At 36.4% G+C, this 25,388-nt stretch overlaps 1 protein-coding gene across 3 annotated transcripts in view; it reads left to right on the plus strand.

Annotated features, from left to right (window-relative positions):
- The window catches only part of Dpyd (dihydropyrimidine dehydrogenase), an 865,876-nt gene that overhangs the window by 393,694 nt on the left and 446,794 nt on the right, over window positions 1–25,388 (plus strand). For 2 of the 3 annotated variants that reach the window (XM_039103213.2, NM_031027.2), the window contains exon 13: window positions 22,848–23,063. In XM_039103213.2, the coding sequence (XP_038959141.1) occupies window positions 22,848–23,063 (216 nt within the window). Of the gene's footprint in view, window positions 1–6,300; window positions 6,357–22,847; window positions 23,064–25,388 lie in introns of those variants that run through there. The other variant, XM_039103214.2, reaches the window with a different exon arrangement.

Here is a 25,388-nt window from a genome sequence, read left to right on the forward strand (position 1 = left end):
TGAGTGGATCACAGACACCCTAGGTATTTCCCCAACCCTGACTCTTCAAGTCTCCATGGATTATTTTTTCTTTCACAAATACTAAGATATAGAATAGTTTCATTTTAATTAGGAATAATATTTATTTTATGTGTATGGGCATTTTGCCCGCATGTGTGTCTGTGTACCTCACAGATACCTGGTGCACTTGGGACCAGAAGAGGATATCAGAGTCCCTAGGATTGGAGTTACTGAGTCTTGTAAGTCTTGATGTAGGTGCTGGGAATCTAATGTAAGTCCTATAAAAGAACAACCAAATGTCCAGTATCATCTCTCCAGCTGAAATCAATCTCTCTCTGTCTCTGTCTCTGTCTCTCTCTTTAAATTGTTTTTCTCTTTAATTCAGGGCCAGTACTTTGTAATAAATTTACAGTTCCAGATCTATGATGACTCTTATCTAAAATTATTCATAATCTATTATCTACAATTTTTGTTTTCTGATATGAGAATATGAAAGAATCTCTAAAAATCAATCAAAGGAATTTGAAATTTTCACATAGTTAAGCTGCAGTCATTTTAGTTGTTCAAACAACACGCAACTTAAGAGTAATTTTATGAAACTTTTGTAGCCCACTTTTATCATGTTTTGAACCACATTCAATTCAGTTTTATTGAATTAAAAAATAGAATTCTCTCTTTTTCAAATTCATACAGCTTATTAGTTAGGTCATATATATTTACATTAATCACAGCTATGAACAGGAAAGGGGAAAGGTGACTGAGAGGTAAAATAAAACAGCTCACTGGTACAAGAAGAATGTTTCCATGCAGAGGGGCTTCCCACTGGGTAGTAATATTCAGCTCCCTGTAGGCATCCTTGTTGTGTCCCAGGGGGAAAAAGTGGAGAAACTATTGATGTATTTAGTCTCTTAGCTTCAACCAAGTTGGTTAAAGACCTCTAAGGTATCTCAGATCCTTAATCCCAGAAGAGAAGATTTAATATCAATGTGATTAATAAAGAGGCATAATCTAGAAGCACTTCTTTGTTGCGCTTTTAACAAACAAAAGGCTTTATTTACCAAAATAAAAAAAGAGCAGAGTGAAAATTGTAGGTGAAGTAATGTTATATCCTACAGAGATGCAAACTTGGAGGAGAATGCAAATTTACTGCTACATTCTTTTTTTTTTTTTTTTTTTTTTTTGGAGCTTTGGAGCTGAGGACCGAACCCAGGGCCTTGCTAGGCAAGCGCTCTACCACTGAGCTAAATCCCCAACCCCTTACTGCTACATTCTTAACCCAGATAAAAGGCTTGTTTGCTCTGATGTATTCATGCTAATTGTGGAAAAAAGCTCATATAATCTTTGTGTAGAGATGTATATGATTTCAAAGGCCAGCTGGTTTACTTCTATAGGCTGAGTGGTACAATGATGGAAGTCACAGTGTTCTTTTAATAAAATGTGCTTAAAAGGTATGGGTTGGGGCATGATGCAGGGGATTTGGAGGGAGTTAAGCTGATCTAAATATACTATATCCATGTATAAAGTTTCCAACGGATATACAGTAAGCATACAATATAAACCCTTACTCGGGGGACTGTTCAATTTCAAATATACTACCTTTCGATTGGAATGCTGAAAACAAGCACACTATTCACTACTAATACTGAAAGTAGACAAGTGGAGTTAGGTGTCGCTAATATACAGAGCAGATATAAACTATAATGACAAAATATAAATATCTATGAAAACACACATGAATTATTATAGAAGCATAAATAAGGAGCCAATAAATAAGGGTGGAATCACAAATAAATGAGACAAATTGTATAGCACCTGTTTTTAAAGATGGGGGTGAAAAGGTGAGTAAAGGAAAAATTTTCTTCCAGAAAAAAATTCATTCCCTGAAATCTAACACAAAGAAGGCATGAGATAACGAATTAGGGAAAGGCTGGAAGAAGTTGAGGATGAAGGCATCCCCATAGTAAGACCATCAGTCTCAACTAACCTGGACCCCCAAGATCTCTCAGACACTGAACCACCAACCAGGCAGCATCACTAGCTGATATGAGGACCCTGACACGTTTACAGCAGAGGACTCCCTGGTCTGGCCTCCATGAGAGAAGACACACCTAATCCTCAACAGAAATGAGGTTCCAGAGAGTGAGGAGGTCAGGTGAGGGAGGGGGACATCCTCTTGGAGACAGAAGAAAAGGGAAATGGGATAAGGAACTATGGAAGCGTAGACCGGAAGGGAGGCCTATGAGCCCCATAAATTACATATATGTACATATGTATAGACACACACACACACACACACACACACACACACACGATTGTTTTAGTATTATATGTCTGTAAGAAGATCCTTCTGTTAGGAGGGTAAAGGATGTTGTTCAATAGCAAAGTCTTATGTCGAAAGGGTACAGGATGTTGTTATTGGCAACCAGTGTTTGGCGTTATCATTGAACAACAACCATTATTGCTCATTGTTCAGTGTCTGTATGATACTCGAGACTCTGGCAGGTTGCATGTTCCTAAATGATATTCATATTTTTTCTTCTGCAAAACTAATCTCTTAAATCAATCTGCTATAGTCCTGTGATAACTATCCAAGTTAAGGTATACAATAATATTTTGGTAATATTATTTATAAGCCTGTATTATCGCTTCTACTCACTTGTTTACCACACTCCTGCTACTCATTTGTGCAGTAGAATTATCTTAAAACATATACATATGGTATATGTACATATGTAAAAGTGGCACAGTACATTTTTGTTAATTATGCTGGCTTACCAACTATGGTTATTTATAACTGTCAATTTCTACATTATTTTTTAGCCTAATAATGAAGCTTATATGCTATGCCAATGAGGGCTGAAGATATTCTGTAATTGTTGCCACCATTCTGTTTGATTTTATGTAATATGTGGTATATTTTAAAATGTCTTTAAAGTTCTCCTCATCGTCCATCTAGAATTCTGTGTATTGTTTATCTACTTTTCTACTATTCGAGGAGTGTGTGTGTGTGTGTGTGTGTGTGTGTGTGTGTGTGTGTGTGTGTGTGTTTTCTTCTGACTTGACCCAGGCACAAAAGAATCACTAACTGTTGAGGGAACAAGGTATCCCAGGAGATTGGTAATGAGATACTGAGCCTTTAACCTCTTGGTCACTAGTTCAAATCTGCCCCAGGTCAAGAGTGACAGAAAGTCATTACCAACTGAGGATAGTTCAATAAGCTATGGGAAAAGACTATGTGATTTGAGTTCCTGGCACAGAAATCCAGGCGCTAGCCCTGGTATAGACTCAGGATATAATGTTGACCGGGGATTTAGTTTAAAAACAAAGATCTCTGGTCATTTCTAAGTATCCTATCTTCTCGGTCTGACCTAAGCCTCAGTTCCTGTTGGTTTGTGAATGGGCATGAGTTGTCATATAAATATGAATCTTTATCCATCACTGTTGCTAATGTGGTAAAATTTAAGAATATTAAGTTGGTATTTTTAAAACTCCATTCTTAGATGAAAGTTCAATTAAAATTGGAATTTATATCCTTCTTGTCTCCTGCTTCTTCAATGCCCTCCAACAGACTTATCCTCATATCATTTATTAATTTCACTGGTCTGTGTGCATTTAGAGAAGCCTGTTCATTCTTTTCATTCTTCCATTGAAAAATACTTAAATAAGAACAGGCAAGTATAAAGATACTTTGAAGGTAGAGAATTCAAAACACTACAGCAAACAAAGTTCATCACCAGGGCCATCTGATTGAATTAGTTTCATTCGTAGTCATAAAAAATCTTCCCATTTTGTTCATTTTTGTTATCAAATGGTCTACAAAGCTTTCCTCCCTCTTTTAAACACCTTGAGCAGTCAGGTTATTCAACCCTTCTAATTGGTGTATTTATCATAGGAGATATATATATATATATGAATGAAATATTAATAAAATGGTAGCACATAAAATACTGACTTTAGTTCTATGTCAATCTCATTGTGTTTCACAATGCATATATAGGGTTGGACTATAAGAATTTTAAAACTATGGCAACAATGTTTATGAAATAAAACATTTTTAAAAATAGTATTAACTGAGCCTTGTGTTAATAGAGTAGATGAGATTGAGTAGGCACCGGAAACATAATAGCCATGGATTTTAAATCAACTTTGAAAGAACATACCTATCCACTGACGCTTTTCCACATGCCCTAGCAGACTTCTCTCCTAACTTTAAATAAAATAGATTTTCTTATCATTATCATTGCCTAAAAAATAACTTTAAATCCACATCTTCAAAGGCATTCTTTGGCCCCGACTTACACCAGTGGTTTCTATAATATCTGAAGAACTATGATTTGAGAATTAGAAATTTAAATTGCACAAGCTTACTATTAGAGTATTTCCGTTACCCTTTGCAGGTTTTGAGGCAGCTTATTCGACCTTACAGTCTCACCAGGAAGCTAATGGGAAAGCCTTGCAGCAATCTTCACAGGAAAGTTTCCAAATGTCAAGTGTCATCTTTCCAGCTGTTAGATGAATGGGTAGCCAAGAGGCATTTATTTGGGTGTGCAGCCCCTGTGAAATCTGGGTGAGGGAGGAGAAAAGGCTATAATTTGGTGGTTAGTTTACCAGCACTGGTACAGTTGCAAATCTCCTAGCCAGAATGAGGACTTTACCTTATCATGTATTGATTGACAGCTGGCTGCACGTCTTTCATACTTAAAAAATAAGGACGTCATGAGCAAAGGCATTATCAACATGCCACACTAACTTCTGAATCCTCTACTGTTGCAAATAGAAGCAGTATCATCAACCAAGCTGCCTTCTTCCCTAAACCCTTCCCAACTGAGAAGAGGTGAGGTTTTTAACTTGACAGCTGTATTAAAATCTTGAGACATTGAAAAAGTGCCCTTCCATTAAGGATATATTGTATACACTTTAATTCTCATGTTACGGGAAGATTGATAGGAATCATTGGACACTGTCAGGTCGCCAAAAAGTGAATATCAATAAAAAGACAGTTTTATATCATAATAGATTTTGTTAGAGATAGTATTAGGCAGAGACAGAGAGAGAGAGAGAGAGAGAGAGAGAGAGAGAGAGAGAGAGAGAGAGAGGGACTGAAGTATGTGATCATGGATAAATGATTCCCTGCTTTTTAATGCCACTGGCATAGAACTGTGAAGATGACCTCAGCTCATTTTCATGAGAAATCAAGGGTTTTTTATATTTAAGTTTTATAAATGCATGGGGTTTCTTCTTGTTTCTTTCTTTCTTTTAGCACTAACTAAAATCAGACTTTAAAGTAAGTGAAGTCAAACTTACTCATTGTCATTGATAGCAGCTCATCACTAAACATTCAGCCAAGTCTACAGATCTGGGTATACAATTAACTTCATTGCTGCTCTGTTTGGCCTGATTGGTAGTGTGTTCCTAGCTAATATTTTAAAGCAACTATTTACATCAATGACTTGACATATACTCTTCTCTTTGGATTATTTTTCTTTATAATAATATATAGCTTTATATGTGAGGGGGAGTTTTAAAAAAATAATGTCTAGGTGTTGTAAAAAGAAAGCATGGGGAAAGATGAGAAATGGGCCTGAATTTAATGGAGCTATCAAAACAGAGCTATCTGGTTGGTGACAGAGGAAGAAGGTACCATAACTAATAAGCAATTTTAATGCCTTTTATTGGTTTTGTGTAGGGTTCCAAACTTTTATTAAATGGCAGCGTTTGACCTGAAAAGTAATTTAAAATGAAATTGTCTCTATAAAAACGGACTATTTCCTTACCAATACGGGAATAGATTGCTACTTCAGATAGAGATAACTCAAAACTAGAATGGGCAGAAAAAAATAGGTCTGAAAAATCTGATCCTTGTGACGTAAGACCTACCTAGCCTCAGTGTGTCTTGGAAAACTAGAAACATAGCTACTTCAGGGCCACTGGGTCTTAATGGGCCATAAATGCTACAGATCCCAAATGTATAATGTCTGTTCCCCTGGGCTGTATGGTATTAGACAAACAAGGAAGCTGAGTAGAGGAGCTCATTAGATTGCTGTGAAAATTTCAAGGCAAAAAACGCCAAACTGGGAATTTGGAACAAAGCTACATCTAATTCCTTGTGTTCAGCAACCTAGTAAAATTTAGTCTGAAGCTGTGAAAGGACAGGTTAAAAAGAAATGGATGGTATGACAGAAGCCTGGAGGTCATAAGACCTACTTTAACTCCTGAGTTAAATGCTCAATTTCAATCTCGGGACCTACGGAAGAAATGTGGTATCAATTTGTTTTTGTTTCTTTGTTTTCATTTATTTAGAGCAATGAGGCTGAGATGGAACTGGTGGCCCAAAGACCTTACTTTTAGAATCCCTGGTATGTTATCTCATGCCTTCATCTCGTGTGCTTCTGAAACCCAAATAGGATACATTACAATTGAGCAATCTGTTTGAGTGACTGTCCATAATATTTATATTGTTTACCGATGGAGTGTTCATATTATATTTAAGCTTCTCTCTAATCATGAATCACATTTTAGAAATTAAAAAAAATTCTGAATTTGTTCAAGGCAAAACAGGCCATGAAAATAATTGTGTATGACGCGTATTAGACAGGTACCAGTGAATGGCCTGCGTCTGTGCTTATGTGGGTAGCACAACCTGCATTCAGTGGGTTGTGAAAACAGAAGAAGAAACAATTACATGAAGTTGGGAAGCAGGTGAAGGTTTATCTACATAGAGTTAGGAAGAAGATGGGGTGAATATGATCCAAATGTATTACATAATTCTCAGAGAATTAATGTAATATTTCAAAGCAGATATTGTTAGGAATATGAGGCACAGATTGGAGAATAAATGCAAATATAAATGAGATGCAACAAAACTTATCACATTGAAGTTGGAAAAGGCAAGCCTACAAAAGGTAAAGAATCCAAGAGAAGGCACAAAAAACCAGAGACACAGTCGTTTGCATGTTCAGGAGTCCAATAAAAATACTAAACTGAAAGCCATATGTATACGTAGAGGACACGGTGCAAACAGACAAAGCATGTAACAGACCCTGTACTTCCTGGTGCAATGAAAGAAAAAGAAACAAAAAGTAAAATAAAACGAGGTGATGAGGATACTGGGGCTCACCCCAAGCTATTCAGTACTTAGCCTTACTGCTAATTTTAATACCTCCTGGCCTCTTCTTTTCTTACTGAGCTCTGTGTGAGCAAGTGAAGGGCCTGGGACATAGTCTCTGTCTGCAGAGAATTCTGCTCTGGATTTAAGTATTGCTTTGTTGTTGTTTTGTTGTAGCCATTAAACCAGTTCTAAAATGTTCTATTTCATTCTAGATCACTTTGCATTTACCACATCCAATATACCAATTCCACTGTGGGTATTTCACTCCCTATATACTATAGTTAGAATAAACTCCCCAGGGGGCTGCAGTCTAGACAACATAGCTGAGGTATATAGCTTTCTTCCAAAAAATACTGCAGTCTCTATATGCTCAGGACTATCTCAGTAGGGTAGAGTTCACTTCCCATATGCTGTAGGCACTGCATGCTGCAAAATGCCCCAGCACCATGTAGTTCATATCACATTTCTGTCTGTTGTTCTGTGTCATAGCCAAGCTGGATTTGGTAGTTTGTTAGTATAAGGCTTATCATAAATATTCTCATAGAAAATATGGTTGAAAATTTGATGTGTTTGCCAGTCTTTTAGGTTGTAGAGACAAAGCAATAACGAAACTTCCTGTGCATGTTATGCTATGCTTGGGCAATGAGTAACACTGAAGAGTGCAGCAAAATCTGATCCTGAATGGTGAGGTACATTATCATGAAAAAAGAAGGATAAAAGAAACATGTAACCCTTTGTATCTTCTCATTTATCCTTACAATTACCCTCTGTATTCCTCTCCATCCCTACTGTAAGGAAGACCTCATGGTGCACACTAGATCTCCCTTCTCCTCTTTTCTTCTTTGCCTCTTTCAGAAATCATGTCCGGAGAAGCCAGGGTTAATAGTTTTCAACCCAAAAGCAAGTATCAGCCGCTGTGTTGTTGACTTATAGTTCGGAGCTGTTTTATTTCAAGTCTCAATATTTAACATTACTGCCGTTGCCTTTCTTAAATGTCAGCTTCTTTTATTTTCCTTCATCACTCTTCCTTGATCACACCAACTCCTTTGTGTGACATGGATTTGCTGTCAGGTGCCACCCTAGGCCGGTCCCCAGGTTTTTCTGACTCTAGTCATTGACATCTTGTCAGCCGTGTCACCTACTTTGCCCCTCGGCCTCTGAATATGGCAATTGTTACCTTCTTGATTGACAGTTTTGAAAAACTGTCAACATGTTTTCATTATTTGGGGAAGATCTCAAACCCAAAGCCCTCTCTTACAGTTAATTCTGTATTTCAGTCTTTGAACAAGTCTTCTGGCTTGAATGCAATACACCTTCTGAGGAACAGTGTGCAAGCTATTATTTTAACATTGTATCATAGTTACTGGAAAGGAACTAGCAGCCAATGTTATGGTTGTAACTCAGCTAATATTTTAAACAACAAGTCATTTGCTTGAGTCACAAAGAAAGTATGCTGAAAATGTTATAGTTATTATTCCTAAGTACTTCCACTTCTGGTACTGGCTCAGAAGCTTGATAATCGATGAGGCATTTTGTACCCCTCTAAAGCAGAAACTTTTTCTGTCTCTAGAAATACTTGTTCCTAATCAACATATTCTATATTCTTCTATTCATTTTAGGATAAGCAACTTAAGTAGAATTTAACAAGAAGCTTACATATACTCATACTCCTCATCTTTCCTGTGATTCTCTTCCCACCCCCTCACTATCATATTGTGAGGTAAGCAGAAGAAGTACAAGTTCAAGGTCAATCTGAACAACATAGGAAGTTGGAACCTACCCAACACCATTAGCAAAACCCTGTCCCAAAGTATGTGAGTTTAACAAAATAAACGAAGAAATTGGAGCATATCAGGGGGTGACACCAACAAGATGTGTTGAATGGCTTCAGCAAGATGGGAATACTGGAGTAGGAATTCCAAATACTAGTCTACTTACAAATATGTGGATTTTTCATGATACACAGTTACAAATTGCTTTGTGAGGATCACTGAAATTGGAAGCTCAGTAGAGCATGAAACTTGAGAAAACCCAGGTTAAAAAAGATTGAAAAAAATGAATATTTTCATGCAGTTCCATCTCTAAGATGGCCTATAGGATAACTTCAAGCCGCAATCTCCCCAGTGGAGAAAAAACAGTTCACCTTTCCATCATCTAGTAAGGAAATAGGCAAATATAAACCTTTTGGGCCAGCAAGGAACCAGAGAGTAAGAGATACCAGTATTTACAGTATAAAACTCAGCAGTTTATACAACCAAACCCAGTGGCCTCACCCTAGCAAAGCAGCCATCGGAGAGCCAAACAAGAAAACATGCTAACTGAGTATCCCAGTAAGAGGCTTTGTTCTTCCCTGTAATCAATGAACTAGACTTACCAAATGGAACCGTCTAGCCAGAAACTCCATCTAGATATTTGGATATGCCCTTCCAGGAATCTCTACCAACCTCTGAATCAACATTAAGATCAAACTGTCTGATGAGCTTTGCAGCTGACCCCACAAGTAAACTCTGTAGACTAGTCTAAATATAATTTGAATCCAGATAACTGGTGAAACCTTTCCATCAGGAAATCAACTTTCAAATGCCAAAAGAAGATGTTTTTATTTCAAATGTGCACATAAGATGGCCAGGTTATGAAGAATCAGAAAAACGTAGTGTTAGCAAAGAAAAACATTGGATTTTCTGTAACTCGGCTCGAATATATCTCAGAAATATCACCAAAAATTTCAGAATAATATTTTAAAAGAAAGCGAATCTACTACTGACAGACACAGGTAGACAAAAAATATGAGGGTAACACAACTCAAGAACAAAAGAAACATTCTACATAGCAGTTTAATCCAACAAAAGTTCTAGAAATGAAAAGTACCATGACTGCCCTGAAAAATAAAATATAAAGCCTCAAGATTATGGTCAATCATGCAGAAGAATTAATAATTCCAGAGAAAATTGTTAAGAATTATCTATTCTAACTAGAAAAAAAACATAATGAATGGGGATGAAAAGGTTCTACAAGAGTTATAGTCTTTCAAATAGTTAAATAATGTATTCTTATAAGCATTCTAAAAGGAAAGAGAGAAAGCAGCAAAATGTCACTAAAAATGAATGATGTTTACCAGCTGTCTCAGTCAGTGAAGGCATTTGCCACCAAGAATGAAGATCTAGGTTTGATCCCTAGAATCTGTATGGTGGAAAGACTCAACCTTTCCTGACTTCTATATGTATTCCATAACATGCATCTACACCCGTACGGATGTTTGTGTGTAGATGCAAGCACACATACACATATTCACATATAAAAGCACAATAATAATAATAATAATAATAAATGTGATAGCAAATACAGTAAAGCAATAACTGATTATAATTATATTAATTAAACTCGGACAATGAGATAATTTTGACAACAAGAGGATATTGACTTGTCACATGAGTTTACTCTCATAAGACTGTCAGCACAGATATCAAGAGAAATTTTTTAAGCCAGGAGAGAATGGAATGGAATAATTACAGTGCTGAAATAAAACTGGTTATAAAGAACTTTATACCTGGAAAAATTGCCTTCCAAAAATGAAAGAAGTTAAGACTTTCTAAGATATACAAAAATTGAGGGAGTTTGTCACTATATACTTATTAATAAGAAGTACAAAGTTATTGGATATAAAAAATAAGATATCTGAAATATAAATATCACTGGTAAATATAAATATACATAAAACAGACTAGTATAATATTACATTGAAGCTATCCAATCTATTTTGCTTAAAACCTTTGTGGTATAAGACCAAAGTACTAAGTTAACTTATATTCTGTAACATGCTCATGGTTGCATAATATAAGAAATACAATAATATGAATGGCAACAAACTGAATATATAGACCATTTTCTATGCAACTAATCTTAATTTGTTATCTGTTCCAAACATACTGTTTTAATGAAAACCTTTTTAACAACAGAATAAAAATAATACAAAAAGTATGATAGATATAAAAGTTAAAATGTAAAGGAATCATTAAATTATCACTGCAAAAATAAAGAAATCAAACTAAGACTAAATCAAAGTAAAAGGAAAGTTCGAAGTGATCATGAAAACATAGAAAACAATTAATAAGATGGTAGCTTCTCCCTTATTACTTTGAAGTCAATATTTACTTTAAATAAAAACAGATTGATATTGTCAGTCAAATGACAGAGAGTTAAAAGGACTCAACTATATACTGCTTACAAGAAACTCACCTGTGAACTAAAGATGCATAATTGAGATGAAGTATGAGCATGTGATACACACATTTAATAATCCCAGAATTTATGAGAGTGAGACAGGAGGACTGTGCTTTTGAGGGCAGCCTGATTTGCAAGAAACTATCTCAAAAATTCAAACCAAAGAAAACAAACAACAGACTCACAAGGATAGAACAGTATTTTTTGTGTTAAGAAAGACTAAAACTGTATTTGTGCTCATTTTTAAACAAGTGTGCTCTTGTTGTCCAAAAAATACATGTTTAGTAAGTAAAACAACTTTTTAAAAAAATGCTTATTCTATCAAACTTTTCAAATGCAATCAGAAAAGGTTATGATTAGATAGATGATACCTACTAACATTAGAGAATCAACATCAGAGCACAATGTATACTGTACATGTCAACCACTCTGAAAGGATAGCAGACAGAACTATTATAATTATTGGGTACATCTATACTAACATTCAAAAACTGCTGGGCCATGTGGATGGTAAAAGTAAGGAAACAGAAGATGTGTCAGTAGAATCTCACTATTGTAGCAGAGTAATATCTGTGTATAGGATTCCTTCTTCTCAACAGAACTAAACCACGCTGATTGGACCTGCCCTATAGATACAAAAAGCCCACTAAACTCCAGATTACACATTGCTTTTCTGTGCAGGAAGACCCTGCTGTAGTAGTATTTGTATGCTACGACACAAAACAAATTTTAATGAATTTAATAAAATTTAAATCATCTACAAAAGAACACAAATAGAAATCAATAACTAGTCCTTTCTCTGATTCCTTCAACGGGGGTCCGTTCTCAGTTCAGTGGTTGGCTGCTGGCATTTGCCTATGTATTTGATGTATTCTGGCTGTGTCTCTCAGGAGAGATCTAAGGGGCTCGAGACCCCATGTGAATAACAATGCCAACCAACCAGAGCTTCCAGGGACTAAGCCACTACCGAAAGACTATACATGGACTGACCCTGGGCTCCAACCACATAGGTAGCAAAGAATAGCCTAGTTAGAGCACCAGTGGAAGGGGAAGCCCTTGGTCCTGCCAAGACTGAACCCCCAGTGAACTTGATTGTTGTGGGGAGGACGGTAATGGGGGGAAGATGGGGAGGGGAACACCCATATAAAAGGGGACAGGGAGGGGTTAGGGGGATGTTGGCCAGGAGACCGGGAAAGGGAATAACAATCGAAATGTAAATAAGAAATACTCAAGTTAATAAAGATAACAAAAAAAGAGAAATCAATAACTATAGGTAGTTGGAGACTTTTGTATATGCATAGTTATTGTACTGTAAGCTACTGATAAAAAAAAGCCAACCAGAATAGATATCACCATTTCATAGAGACAAGAGAAACCACACTACAAAGGACTTATCTAAAAATAGTAATAACAAGAACGTTTATAAAAGTAAAAGGCTATCTTTTAACAAAAAGATATTCAGTAAACCACCTAAAACATAGGATAAAATAATGATTGGAATAGAAATATATAAAATAGATATGATTAAAGCACCAGGAACCATTGAAAAGTTAAGGTTTTATCTGCAAAGATAAAAGAATCAATAAATACTTAGACTAAGAAAAATGATAGAAGATTTAAAATAAAATTCCCTTAAGGCCTTAAAATCAATACCACGTAAAATGGCCATTATAAACAACTGTTTGCCTACCATTTCATCAATATTAAAATAATTATATAACTCATAGAAAAGTGTGCAGCCTATTTAAATTTACAAAAAGAAGGCCATAATGGACCAGTAACAAATAAGTTTAAATCAGTAAACAACCCCCCACCAAAAGAATGCCCAGGATCAGGCTGAATTTTAGAAAATATTTAAAGAACAATTAATATCTATAGTATTCACGAAAACTTTTCTTTCAAACTCATATTAGGAGGCCAGAATCATCCTATTGTAAAAAAACTAACCGAATACATTACATACACACACATACAAAAGAAAAACTATAAGTCATCATACCCATGAACATGAAAATAAAAATCTTCAGCAAATTAACTAGCAAAGTAAAGGAACATTAAAAGGATTATATAATTATAATTAAAAGAGTTACAAGGATCCAGAATATGAGTGTCATAAGTAGGGTTCATAGAGAGCTTCATATACACAAATAAACAAATGGGTCAGTCATGTGAGATGAATGGCAGGCAAAATACATGGAGAAAATAATTTAACAAAATTCAAGACCATTTCATGATTGAAAATTTTGGTACAGAAAAAACTATGTCAGCATCCAAAAGAAGTATGTGGAAAGTAGATGTTTACAGTCAGAGAGTGGAGGTAAGCCTGGAATACTTCAGATGCCCCCAAACATTCAAGAAGCAGGGGTGGGTGAATGTCAGTAAATACAAGGCCATTTTTGTCTACAGAGTGAGTTCTAGGACATCAAGGACTACATATAGAGACTGTATCTCAAAAAGAAAAATAATGATAATGTTAGTTAGAAACTTATAAAATGTTTATATAGAGATTCATGCAAAATAAATCGAATTCATTGGATTCAAGTAAGGGGCAAGGGAGATGTAGTAACCAGCAAGTGATGTCTGAGTGACAGGGAATGGCGGTGGTGTCAGAGAAATGATACATGATTGCAGTGTTAAGTGATACTAACAGCAATGTATAGATTTGATTAAAATCCAGCTAAGTGAAGAATTCGAGGAAAAACTAAGTGAAGAATTCTAGGAAAAGATAATTATTTTGTTGTTTTAGAAGAACCCTTTCTGGGATAGTGATACTGCCAAATTTGGCTAAATATAGCTTGATTGTTGTGGGTGGTAGAAATACACATGAATTTGAATGAATATTTAATTCTCTAGTCTTATTCTATGCTCAAGTTAGAAGCATTTTTTAAATTTGTATTTTATTTTTATTTTGTGATTCAATTTACATCCCAAGCACAGCCCCCCATTTCTTCTCTTCTAAGTCCCACCCTTACAAATCCCTCCCCAGTTGCCCCTCCTCTTCTGCTCAGAGAAGGTGACCCCTTATGGACCACCCTACCCTGGGGCACCTGGTCCCAGCAGGTCTAGGTGCACATCCTCTCCCACTGAGGTTCAGCCAGGCAGTCCAGTTAGAGGAACGGGATCAAATGGCAGGGAAAGAGACCAAGACAGCCCCTGTTTCACTTGTTAGGGAAACAACATTGAACACGTATTTGCTACAAATTTGCCTTCTTCAAAAGTTATAAGAATATAAGTCTTTCAAGACATCAACACAATATGGTCATTCATATATATATATATATATATATATATATATATATATATATATACATATATATATATATATTTCTGTAGTCTCCTGTCTTTCCTAAAATTCTCATCACAAATTGTAACTTCTCAAAGTGGAAAAATAAAATGTGATTCTATTTTAAAACTGTGATTGCCAGCCCTTGGCCTGTGTGTCACAAAGCAGCTATTGTAAATTAATTTCTATTTGTAAGTTTGTCCCTCCTGATGACTAGTTCTTCTGAAGGCAAAGTACCTAGGTTAGAATCAGCATATTAGCCTGGCCTGTGAAATAAACATGCTATTAATAACTACTAAGTGCTATTTATTCTTCGTTTTAAAATAATTATAGAATGAATCTAGAGCAGGTATAGCCAAGGCAGAGTCACTGGTTGTTACATGTCATTGAGATTTAAATAAAGTGGATAAGTAGAAGAGAAGCTGCTTGGTATTTTTAAGGGACTACAACATAGTGGTGGTGACTTTTCCTGTCAATAATCTAGAACACTAGAAACAATTTTGCTTCCAGCAGCACTGAACTTTGTTATTTTTGTCTTTTTAAATAATTCTTTTAAGGCGAATGCCTGGGAAAATGCACCTGGAGTACACAATTATAATACTTTTTCCCCATCAGTATAACCATTACATTTTCAGATATTTCCATTAAGTGCCACAAACTATTTAAGTATAATAGGAAATACATTGGCAAATAGTGGGTGGTGATGTCATGCTAATATAAGTCCTCATGATGGCTTCAAGATGTTCTTTGACTTCCATTCTCAATTATTAAATACTGTGCATTTAAATTTTTCCGATTAAAAATTTTCTTTCTGGGGTTTGGGGTTTTTAGACAGGGTCACATGAGGCACAGGTGGTTGAATTATCTATGGAGTTGAAGTTGGCCTTGACCTCCTGATTCTCCTGTCCTGCTTCCCAAGTGCTAGATTATAAATGTGCATCAACAAACTTAAATTGAAAAGGTGGAAGTGTGTGTATGTGTGTGTATGTGTGTGCGTGTGTACACTTGTTTTCATGTATGTGCACACATGAACATACACATGTATGCTCTATGTGTGTATTCAACCAAACCATCACGAAAAATTCAAGTTACCCTCTGATTTGTAGGACATTAATATTTCAGAGGTGTAATGTGTGTGCAAGATGCAGGAAGCTTGCCATAATGAAGCATGAATCCCTCGGGACCCAGTTCTTGCTGCCCCACTTACACACAGTTTATCTACAGCATGAACGAATATCACTTACCGTCCATGGCTCTAATCCTTCTCATTTGTGGATGAAGAATGATTTCTGTCTTGAAGAGTGGTGTAAAGAACAAACGGGAAGCCTTCACAGCTGGGTCTGGCATGAGCATTGTTTGAATATGAGCAACTGATTTCTCTATTTGGAGGACAAATTAACTCCTGCTGTTATGTAATATGTCGTCAGTATATTTGCGTTTGATAGAAGAAGAGACTTTACAGGAGATGTGAACTTTGATAGGACCTTTCCAATATTGTGGCAAGCTAAAACAATCTTTGACCCACTGAGTAGATTGTTTACAGACACTAAGTACAGCAACACAGACATTTAATATAACAGACAAACTTGCATCTCCTTTTGAACACACAGAGTTAAAAAGAGAGTCCATGTGACCAAAAGGTAGGTATTAGCCTTGTATTCACATGTAAATCCCTCCAGGTGACTTAATCTTATTATCACATGTATTTACTCAATGAGGGAAGAACACATGTGTGTCATAGCATTCATATAGTATCGGAAGAAATCAGTTCTCTCCTTCTACTTTGTGAGTCCCAGGTTTCAAACTCATATGATGATCCTTGTCATGTCTCAGACCTAAGAATTTAAGAATTTTGGAGTGGGTTCGAGACCCACTCCAAAAGATTCCATACAATAATTTTGAAGGATAATTGGTGTGGTCAACTGAAGTTTTTGAAACTCTTTATATGTTTCTAATTTTAGGAGCAGAAAAATAAATGGGCTACACAAAGAAAATATCAACTGTTGGTAGGAAAGAAATAGAAGCCAACTGATGAGAAAGAATGAAGGAAATGTACAAAAGTGAAGGGAAAGATGCATCCTTAAGGTTTACTTGAGAGTTTCTAGGTTGGTCCACGTGCTGCACAGCCTAATTACTATGCTATGACTGCACCCTCACAGTGACTTGGCACTGAAAGAATTCATTTCAAGGCATAAGTCAAAAAGTCAAGGGGTGAAGCTGGAGAGATGGCTCAGGGGTTCAGAGCACCTGGTGCTCTTGGAAAGTGGATTTGGTCCCAGAGCCCACATCAAGCTCCTGGCAACTATATGTAATTCCACTTCCACAGGAACAAATGCCCTCTTCTGGCCTCCATTGGCACTGCATGTACAGGACAGAGATACCCACATGCAGGCAAAACACTCATACCATACATGTATATAATATATTACATATATATTTTTAAATGTCCAAAGTAAAGACAACACTATTTTATCAAATGTGAAGTAGATGAATCTTTATGTCACTCCATGAGACTGAATTATAAAGTACGTGTATTTACATAGTGAAAATTAATACCCCACTGTATTATTTACAGCCACTAGAGGGCTCTTTGGAGAGACTGTGCAAGCAAGCAGGCCCACCGACCTTTTGCCATTAGAACAGGAAGCTTTGTCTAGACCATCCATGAGTGGGAACCTCACAATCAAATGCCAAGTAAAATAATATAGATCCCATCAAGTTAAACATAAGAAAAACATTTTTCTATTGTAGGAAGGGTTGTAGGAAGGGCAAATGTACATGGAATATGATTTTTTTAACATGCTGGCTTCATTTATAATGAAAGATAAAAATAAACCACATTGCAATAAGGTTAATAAACATAGAGCTAATCACTATTTTATACAAACTGACCACACTACTGAAACTAGTGCAAAGAAAGAGCTGCTCATTCACAGTCAGCACTTGTGAATGTGAATATATGTTGAATATATGAATACACTTTTGAACACCTCATTATGGCCAGATCCATAAATTAAATTAAGCAGGAGGACAGGTACATGGAGTGAGTATACAGGTACATGAGCAAGGAGACACAGAATTGATGAGGAGATAACTGTGCTGCGCTCCTTTTGCAAGATTCTGTTGAATTTCAAAGCACCCCAGTTAAACATAATAACAAACCACTCCCCACAAAAAGACCCCGAAAAAATTTACAGCCAGATGCATAAATGATGTTTTACTTGCGACATAGCTAATGGTTCAGTCTCTTGAAGCAAAAGGGGACATTGTTGAGGAACAGTGGGTGTGGAGGATAAGGATTGAAATTAGGATATGTGACACTCGGGAGTTCTATGGGTAGTGGCAGAACTTCCAAAATTTGTAGATAGAAATAGAATGAGAAATTTTAATGAGGGCCTATATCAATTTAGGGTCTCTTCTCATCTCTGCTATGGAGTCAAGCTTTGAAAGTTTAACTTTATTTGACTAAAATCATAACTTAGTTTCTCAAAATAAATTCTCAAGGGCAATAACGTTTAAAAACTTGGGCATCCCTCTCAGTTTCAGTGCTCAGATTTTAGCAATGGCTTCTGAAAGAGTCATGTTCACCCTTCCGTCTACACTACAGTTCTTGGCTTGACACATTCCCTCAGTCTACAATTTTACTATCCTCACCTGAGTCCTGTTTGACTTTGGCCCTTTTATCCCCCTTTATTTTCATTTTTCCTGTTATATGTGTTGAATAAGCAAAGAAGTTGAGAATGAATGGTCAACTAAAGTCTTTTATTTCTGAAGTATATATTCTATATATTAGCTGACTACACAGAACTACATCCATGCATGTTTTGTGCATCTGCAGCTAAGAATCCTATAGGTATCTCATGGAAAGTCATTTGTCCATAGGTTTTTCTCTGTGAAATAACAGTTTTGAGGTCAGGTATCTCTGTGATTAACCAGGTTCTGCACCTTGTTAATTTTCAGAGATATCCCAGCTGAACACGTGATCAGAACAATCTCAGCTCAAGTTTAGCCAGGAGGTAATCTAACATGACCTTCACTAAAGGAGTTTCAGGCCACTATTGTTTCCTTTCCCAGATTATTTTAAGTTTTCTGTCAAAGATTCACTAATTACTTATTACAAATCAGACAGCATGTGGAACTCAGAAATGAACCCATACATGGGACAGAACAAATTGTCAAAAGAATGTATAATAAGAAAAGGAGAGTTCCTTAAATAATTGAGTTGGGAAACTGTATAACCATGTGCAGAAGAGTGAACGTGGATATGTAGTTCATGCCACATAAAAATCAATTAATAGTGAATTAAAGGCTTAGGGTTGTAGAATTGACTCAGCCATTCTTGCAGATGACCTGGGTTTCATTCCTTGAACAGACTGGGTGTTCACAACCATCCATAACTCTAGGTCCAGGGGATTTAACCCCTCTTCCAATCCCCCAGGCACACAAACCAAGTGCACAGACATGCATGCAGTCATGATGCCCATACACATCAAATAAAACAAAACAAATCTTTAGAAAATATTAAACATAAGACCAGAAACTTCCTAATTACTAGAAGACAACAGAGGAAGTAATTATACAACCCAGGCTTTGTCAATGATTTTTTTGAACTTGACTCCAATTGTGCAGAAAAATGTGATTAGACAAACCAATCAATTTTCTGTACACAGAAGGAATCAATTGACAGTATGAATAGAAAACGACAGGGTGCTATATATCCAATAAAGAATTAATGGTCAAAATATTAGGAGAACAAATGAAATAATACTGAGAAAAGAAACAAAAGAGTTTAGAAATACATAAAATACAAAAATATATAATTATCTCAAAATATACAAATAGCAAAAGTTACACACACACACACACACACACACACACACACACACACATATATATATATATATATATATATATATATATATATATATATATATATATATATATAACTGAGAGGGATGCTCAAGTTTTTAAACTTTATTTCCCTTGAGATCATTAGAGAAAGGCAAATTAAAACCACAGAGAGGGTGAGATCTATATTGTACTTGTTAATATTTCTTCTTTTATGCCAAGTCTCGGAATGTGAACCCTGGCCAGAGAAGCCATGTTGTGTTGCTGACTAAAATTACTCTACAGGTCTGAAATCAGAGTCTTAGACAAGGAATAAAGTACTTTTTGGATGTTTTAAATAAGTGGTTAATATGGCTGAAAAGAGAATAGTAAGGACTTTGGGTTCATTGAGAGTGCATTTCGCATGTTCTTACTACAGATGATGTTGGTGATGTGAGAAGGTGGACAGGTTAGTACACCTTATTAAATCATTCCACATCCATATATTGTAGTATTACCTTGAAGCTCATAAAAAACTCAAATTGTAAGTTGCCATCTTAGAGTAAAAATTTAAAATAATTGTTGTAAAGGACCTTAAAGTCTGTTTGCTTCATTCAGTGAAATGAGATGTAATGACTATTGTTAACTAATAATATAAAGACTTTAAAATGGAAATATAAAATAAAAATTATCAAAGATTGACCTAGCGATGTGAGGAAAGAAGTGGCAGATGTGTGCACATCGTATGTCCTTCTGCATGCACACACACATATGGAAGTTCCTTCCTTTATGTATAGTGTCATCACACTATTTTTCCGAGTTAATACATGGTAAACATCTTTCAGTCATTGCACTCGTTGTTTCTGTGTCATTTCTGATTCTGACATATAATGCCTTTCCGAAGTAGAAATTGCAGGGAACTGATAATCTCTGCTGTTCAACATCTCTATCATATCTGTTATTTGCTAACACTACCGGGTGACTGGGAAAATAGTATTGTCTGAAATTGAAAATCTGGATACCGCGTGTTTTAGAGAAGAATGCAATAAGGTCCAATTTAAAGCTGTTTGGTATGAGGGCACCCAGGACATCAGCAGCCAAAGGTGCTGAAACCTCTTAGAAATCTCAGTTTGGGGCTGAGCATAAGATTTGGTCCTTCACTGAAAGCTCAAATTTGAGATTCAGTCCACAGAGTCCAGCACAGGGGAAGAAGACTGCTGTCTAAAAGAGGCATAGCCTGGGGCAGAGGTGTGCTATGGACCACAAAGACACAGCAAATGCAACTTTGTATATGCACACACACATGCACACACACACACACACACATACAGAGCAGTCTTATACATATTGTAAAATATGTAACCTATGACCCTCTCATTTGAAAGAGCTTTGTCAATAAATGTATGTTCACGTCTTACTTGGTAACTTACTATATTTAGTTTTCTTTTGGTTAAACTTAAATGAAATCCTACAGAAATTTTCCACAGCATTTTATTTGCAAATGTCCAAACAGCAACCTTCTTAAGAATTTAAGAACTGAGTTTTAGTTTTTATAATTACATATATTAGTAAATGGAAGCTGCACTGTATATTCAATTTATATCTGCCCCTTTGGGATACTCACTAGTGCTGTAAGAGCTGCAGTTATAACAAACTGAAATCTATCCACAGCATTGAAGAGATCAGATATTTCAGTGCCCAGCTATAGAAAGAAGAAAACAGTCATTCATTTCCCACTGTGGACATCATTCACAATGGTGCCCAGTGTTGTGCCTATATGTGTACATAGAGGGACAGTGTTTCTGATTTTTCCCACTGTTTTCTTATCTCTCATGTTGAAACATCTCCCGTACTCTAACCTAATACAAACTTGATTCTGTTCAAACTATCGTCAAATGGAGGTAAAATGTTGCTGATACCAAGGGTAGTTTTTGCCCATCCATCTACCTGATGCCTGCCCACCCCTGACACAGACTTCTAGCTATACACTACCCTCCTATGGTGTGCATTCACACTCTTAGTCTGCACTTTAAATTGCAGTTTGATTCCATGTTAAGACAAGAGCCGAGTACAATAAAACTTTCCCAAAATATGCCTCATGAGGGGAAAGATGTAGTTTAGATGTGATGAGTTTGAATTTGATTAGGGATGGGAGGAAAAGAGGAGAGGATGAACGGAGGGAGAGATCCATTTAAACCCGAGTTCCCTGGTGGAGTGTCCATAGCTAAAGCCTGGATATCATTGGGTTCCCTTTTTGCAAAACCAGAAACACAATAGCCTTTCAACTGGCAAGTTTGATGCCTTTTTGCATATTAAGTGAGCTTCGCTCTGCTTTCCGTAGAGGACTGGAAACGATTTCTATGCAAGTCATGGCAATCTTTATCTACACAAGACACATGCCTATAAAATTAAGGTTCTGCTCAAATAACTTTTCTTTTGAGTGATGACTCACAAGAGAACAGAGTTCTACTTTTGAATTAAGTAGCCCTGTGTCCATTCACTAACTACTTTGGCTGAGAAAATTCATCCTATTTTTTTTCAAGTATTTGTCTTTCATAGATAAACAGAAAGGGGAGGAGAACAGGACAGAGGAGCATGAGAATGAGGAGGGAAGGAAAGCACAGAGAGAGCAGAAGGAAAGAGTAGAGCACACTGGGCAATGATGCTCTTTCTTTAGTGAACCAGGTACCTTGGTATTTTCACTAAAACATGCTCAATTACTGTGGCCACTAGACAGAGGCGGTGTGCATTTCTAAGTGCCAAATGATGTTTTTAATGTAAATTGGTATCTTTTAAGTTTCTGGAAAAGCAAACTCCTCCAGTCTTCAAGTGTGTTATTTCTTTTGCAAGCGGAAGTCTCCCGGTGGCCTACTTTCCTCATTCTTCAATATCCCTCTGAGGTAGGGAATGAGAGAGGTATTATTCCCACTGCTAGACTGAGAGCTACGAAGGAGAAGAGGCAAGGGCAAGTCAAGGGGCCTTCTTGGAGCCACATCCAGAGCCATAATTTAACTGGGAAATTAAATTTGGACCTACTGACTTACACTGGCCCATATTTCAGCACTAAGATATTTTCATAAACTAAGCACAAAGAAGCTAGGCTAATGGAACCAGAAAGATACATTCAAACATGATTCCCTTTTGTGTTTGACTTTCAGTTTGTTTTCAATAGAGTGTTTTGTTTGCTTAATTGATTTTCCTTCTGTTTCTCTATAGTATCATTTAACTTCAGAAATAACAATTATGTATAATATTGGACCCACTGAATTCTGACTTCTGGGTAGTTTTCCCGTAGGGAGATAAACTAATGGAGTCTGTATTCATTTGCATGCTCTGAGATTTGGGGAAAGATTACATGACAGTTCACACATGCTACTTGAGCAGTCATTGCTAACTTCTTTCTTGCAGGCACAATATGGAGCCTTGGTGCCTTCCCAGCCTACACTGCCCCTGTTTTACACTCCTGTTGACCTCGTGGACATCAGTGTGGAAATGGCAGGGTTGAGGTTCCCCAATCCCTTTGGCCTTGCCAGTGCGACACCAGCCACTAGCACACCAATGATTCGAAGGGCCTTTGAAGCAGGATGGGGTTTTGCTTTGACCAAAACTTTCTCTCTTGATAAGGTAAGAAAATACGTTTGAAGTTACGTGCAAATGTCTATCATGCATTTTCAATAAAAGATAAAGATTGATATGATATGATGGAAAGTTTCTGTCATCAGATATGCGAATTCATAAAAGAGGTGAAAACATTAGAGTTTAAATTTCTTTGATTCTGTCTGTCCTATACGTAGAGCAGTGTGGGTTATAGCCCCATTTTGTATTGTCAAGGAATAGCCAGAACTATATTTTGGTTGAGAATATAGCATGCTTGGTAAAATCCTTTCCTGCAAGGCACAAAGATCAAATGTCAATCTCTAGCATCACATAAAACATGTATAGTGGAACATACCTGTAGTGCTAACACAAAGAAAATAGCAGCAAGATGATCTGAAATTCAAGGCCAACCTCAACTCTCAGTCTGGGCTCCACGACAGCCGTCTCACAACCCCTACATAAACAAACAACAACAACAAAAAAGAAACTAAAACAAAAACAAAACAATTATAATAGTGACTAAACAATCATCAATCCTGGTTTAATTGAATTGAATTTTCTTTGTTTATATCAGAAGGATGACATATGATATTTGGCTATTTATATATATCGTACGGGTAGTGTTTTACTTAACATTAAACATTCCTGTCATAAATGTGTTTTATTCCCTTATGAAGAAAGCTTTCAATTGTCTTTCAGCTGCCTCTTGGAAATGGAGAGTACGTTATTGATATTTAGAGTCAGGATTTTGGTTAGTAGATCCGTAGTATTGTTTTCTACCTAACTGATCCATTTTCTTCTGCTATTCTCTCTCCCCATTGCCCCAGACTTTAGTAACTACTATTTGACTCTTACCTTCTACTTTCTCTTTCTCTTTAAACTTCTAATAGATGAGTGTGATGGTTTGTATATGCTTGGTCCAGGGAGTGGCACTATTAGTAGGTGTAGCCTTGTTGGAGTAGGTGTGTCACGGTGGGAGTGGGTTTAAGAACCTCATCCTATCTTCCTGGAAGCCAGTATTCTGCTAGCAGCCTTCAGATGAAGATGTAGAACTCTCAGCTCCTCCTGCACCATACCTGCCTTCTGCTATGTTCCCACCTTGATGATAATGGGCTGAACCTCTGAACCTGTAAGCCAGCCCCAATTAAATGATGTCATTTATAAGACTTGTCTTGGTCATGGTATCTGTTCGCAGCAGCAAAACCCCTAGCTAAGACAATGAATAAGTGAAACCATGTGATACAAGTCTTCCCTGTGACTGGTTTGTTTCACTTAACTTAATGTTTCCTTAACGTTTCACTTAATGTTAATGTGTCCTTCCATGTTGCTGTGAATTCAGGATTCAATTTGGATGGCTAAAATGTACTGCTCCATTGCACATCTGAATTATATTTTCTCCATCTGTGCATCACTTGATGAACAGTAATGAAGTTTCCATTTTGTGCTATTGTGAATAGCGCATCAATTTACATGGGGATGTAAACCATTGGCGTACTCATTTTATTTCATTTGAATATATATCCCATGGGGTGGTGACTGATAATATGAGATATTCTATTTTTAATTCTTTGTTTTGACATTATTATTTGGTGACGAGCATGTGTGTAAATCAGAGCATATGTTTCGATTCAAAGCTAGGAAAACAATAGATTTAGTTTGCATAAAATCCTGCTATTCACTACATATTTTACAGACTTTCTACCTGTAATTTTTTGTTGAGCCTAATAATATATATTATATTAATAAGAAGTACACCCTCCCAATAGAATTCCTTGTGACGGTATGGTTTTATGCTTTTACAAAGAGTGCTACATACTTAGGAAATGAATGGTTAAATTTGAGATCAAATCTTTAGTGAAAAAGCACTGTCAGTGACAGGCTCTTGGATCCAAGACTGGTGACTCCGGTTTGGTCCCTAGAATTGAGATGGTAAAATTGAATCCTAAAAGATCTCTTCTGTCAGCCACATGAACACTATATCAAGAGCATGCACACACCAGCAATCAAGTAAATTTAAGATAACTTTAAACACATAAAGCATCAAAAATGCACACTTTCAAAGTTGGGTGGTTTGTGGGATAGAAGATACACCCCTTACATGTGGTAAGTTAAGAGTCTAATTAGGTATGTCTTAGGCCATATATGGAAAAGGTTTTGAGGACAAGCCTCATCAATGTGATTAGCACTAAATTGTACTTAGCAATAATTAATGTATAAGAATGTGTAGAATTAGTGGCTAAAGAGAGTATCATTATTTAAACAGCCTTATCCTTGGGCAAAGGAAATAACAGAGAACAAACACACCCCATTAAGCTCATTTTCTCTCACTTTCTTCTTTCACTAGGATCGATA

The sequence above is a fragment of the Rattus norvegicus genome, chromosome 2 (assembly GCF_036323735.1).
Source record: "Rattus norvegicus strain BN/NHsdMcwi chromosome 2, GRCr8, whole genome shotgun sequence".
Classification (NCBI taxonomy): Eukaryota; Metazoa; Chordata; class Mammalia; order Rodentia; family Muridae; genus Rattus; species Rattus norvegicus.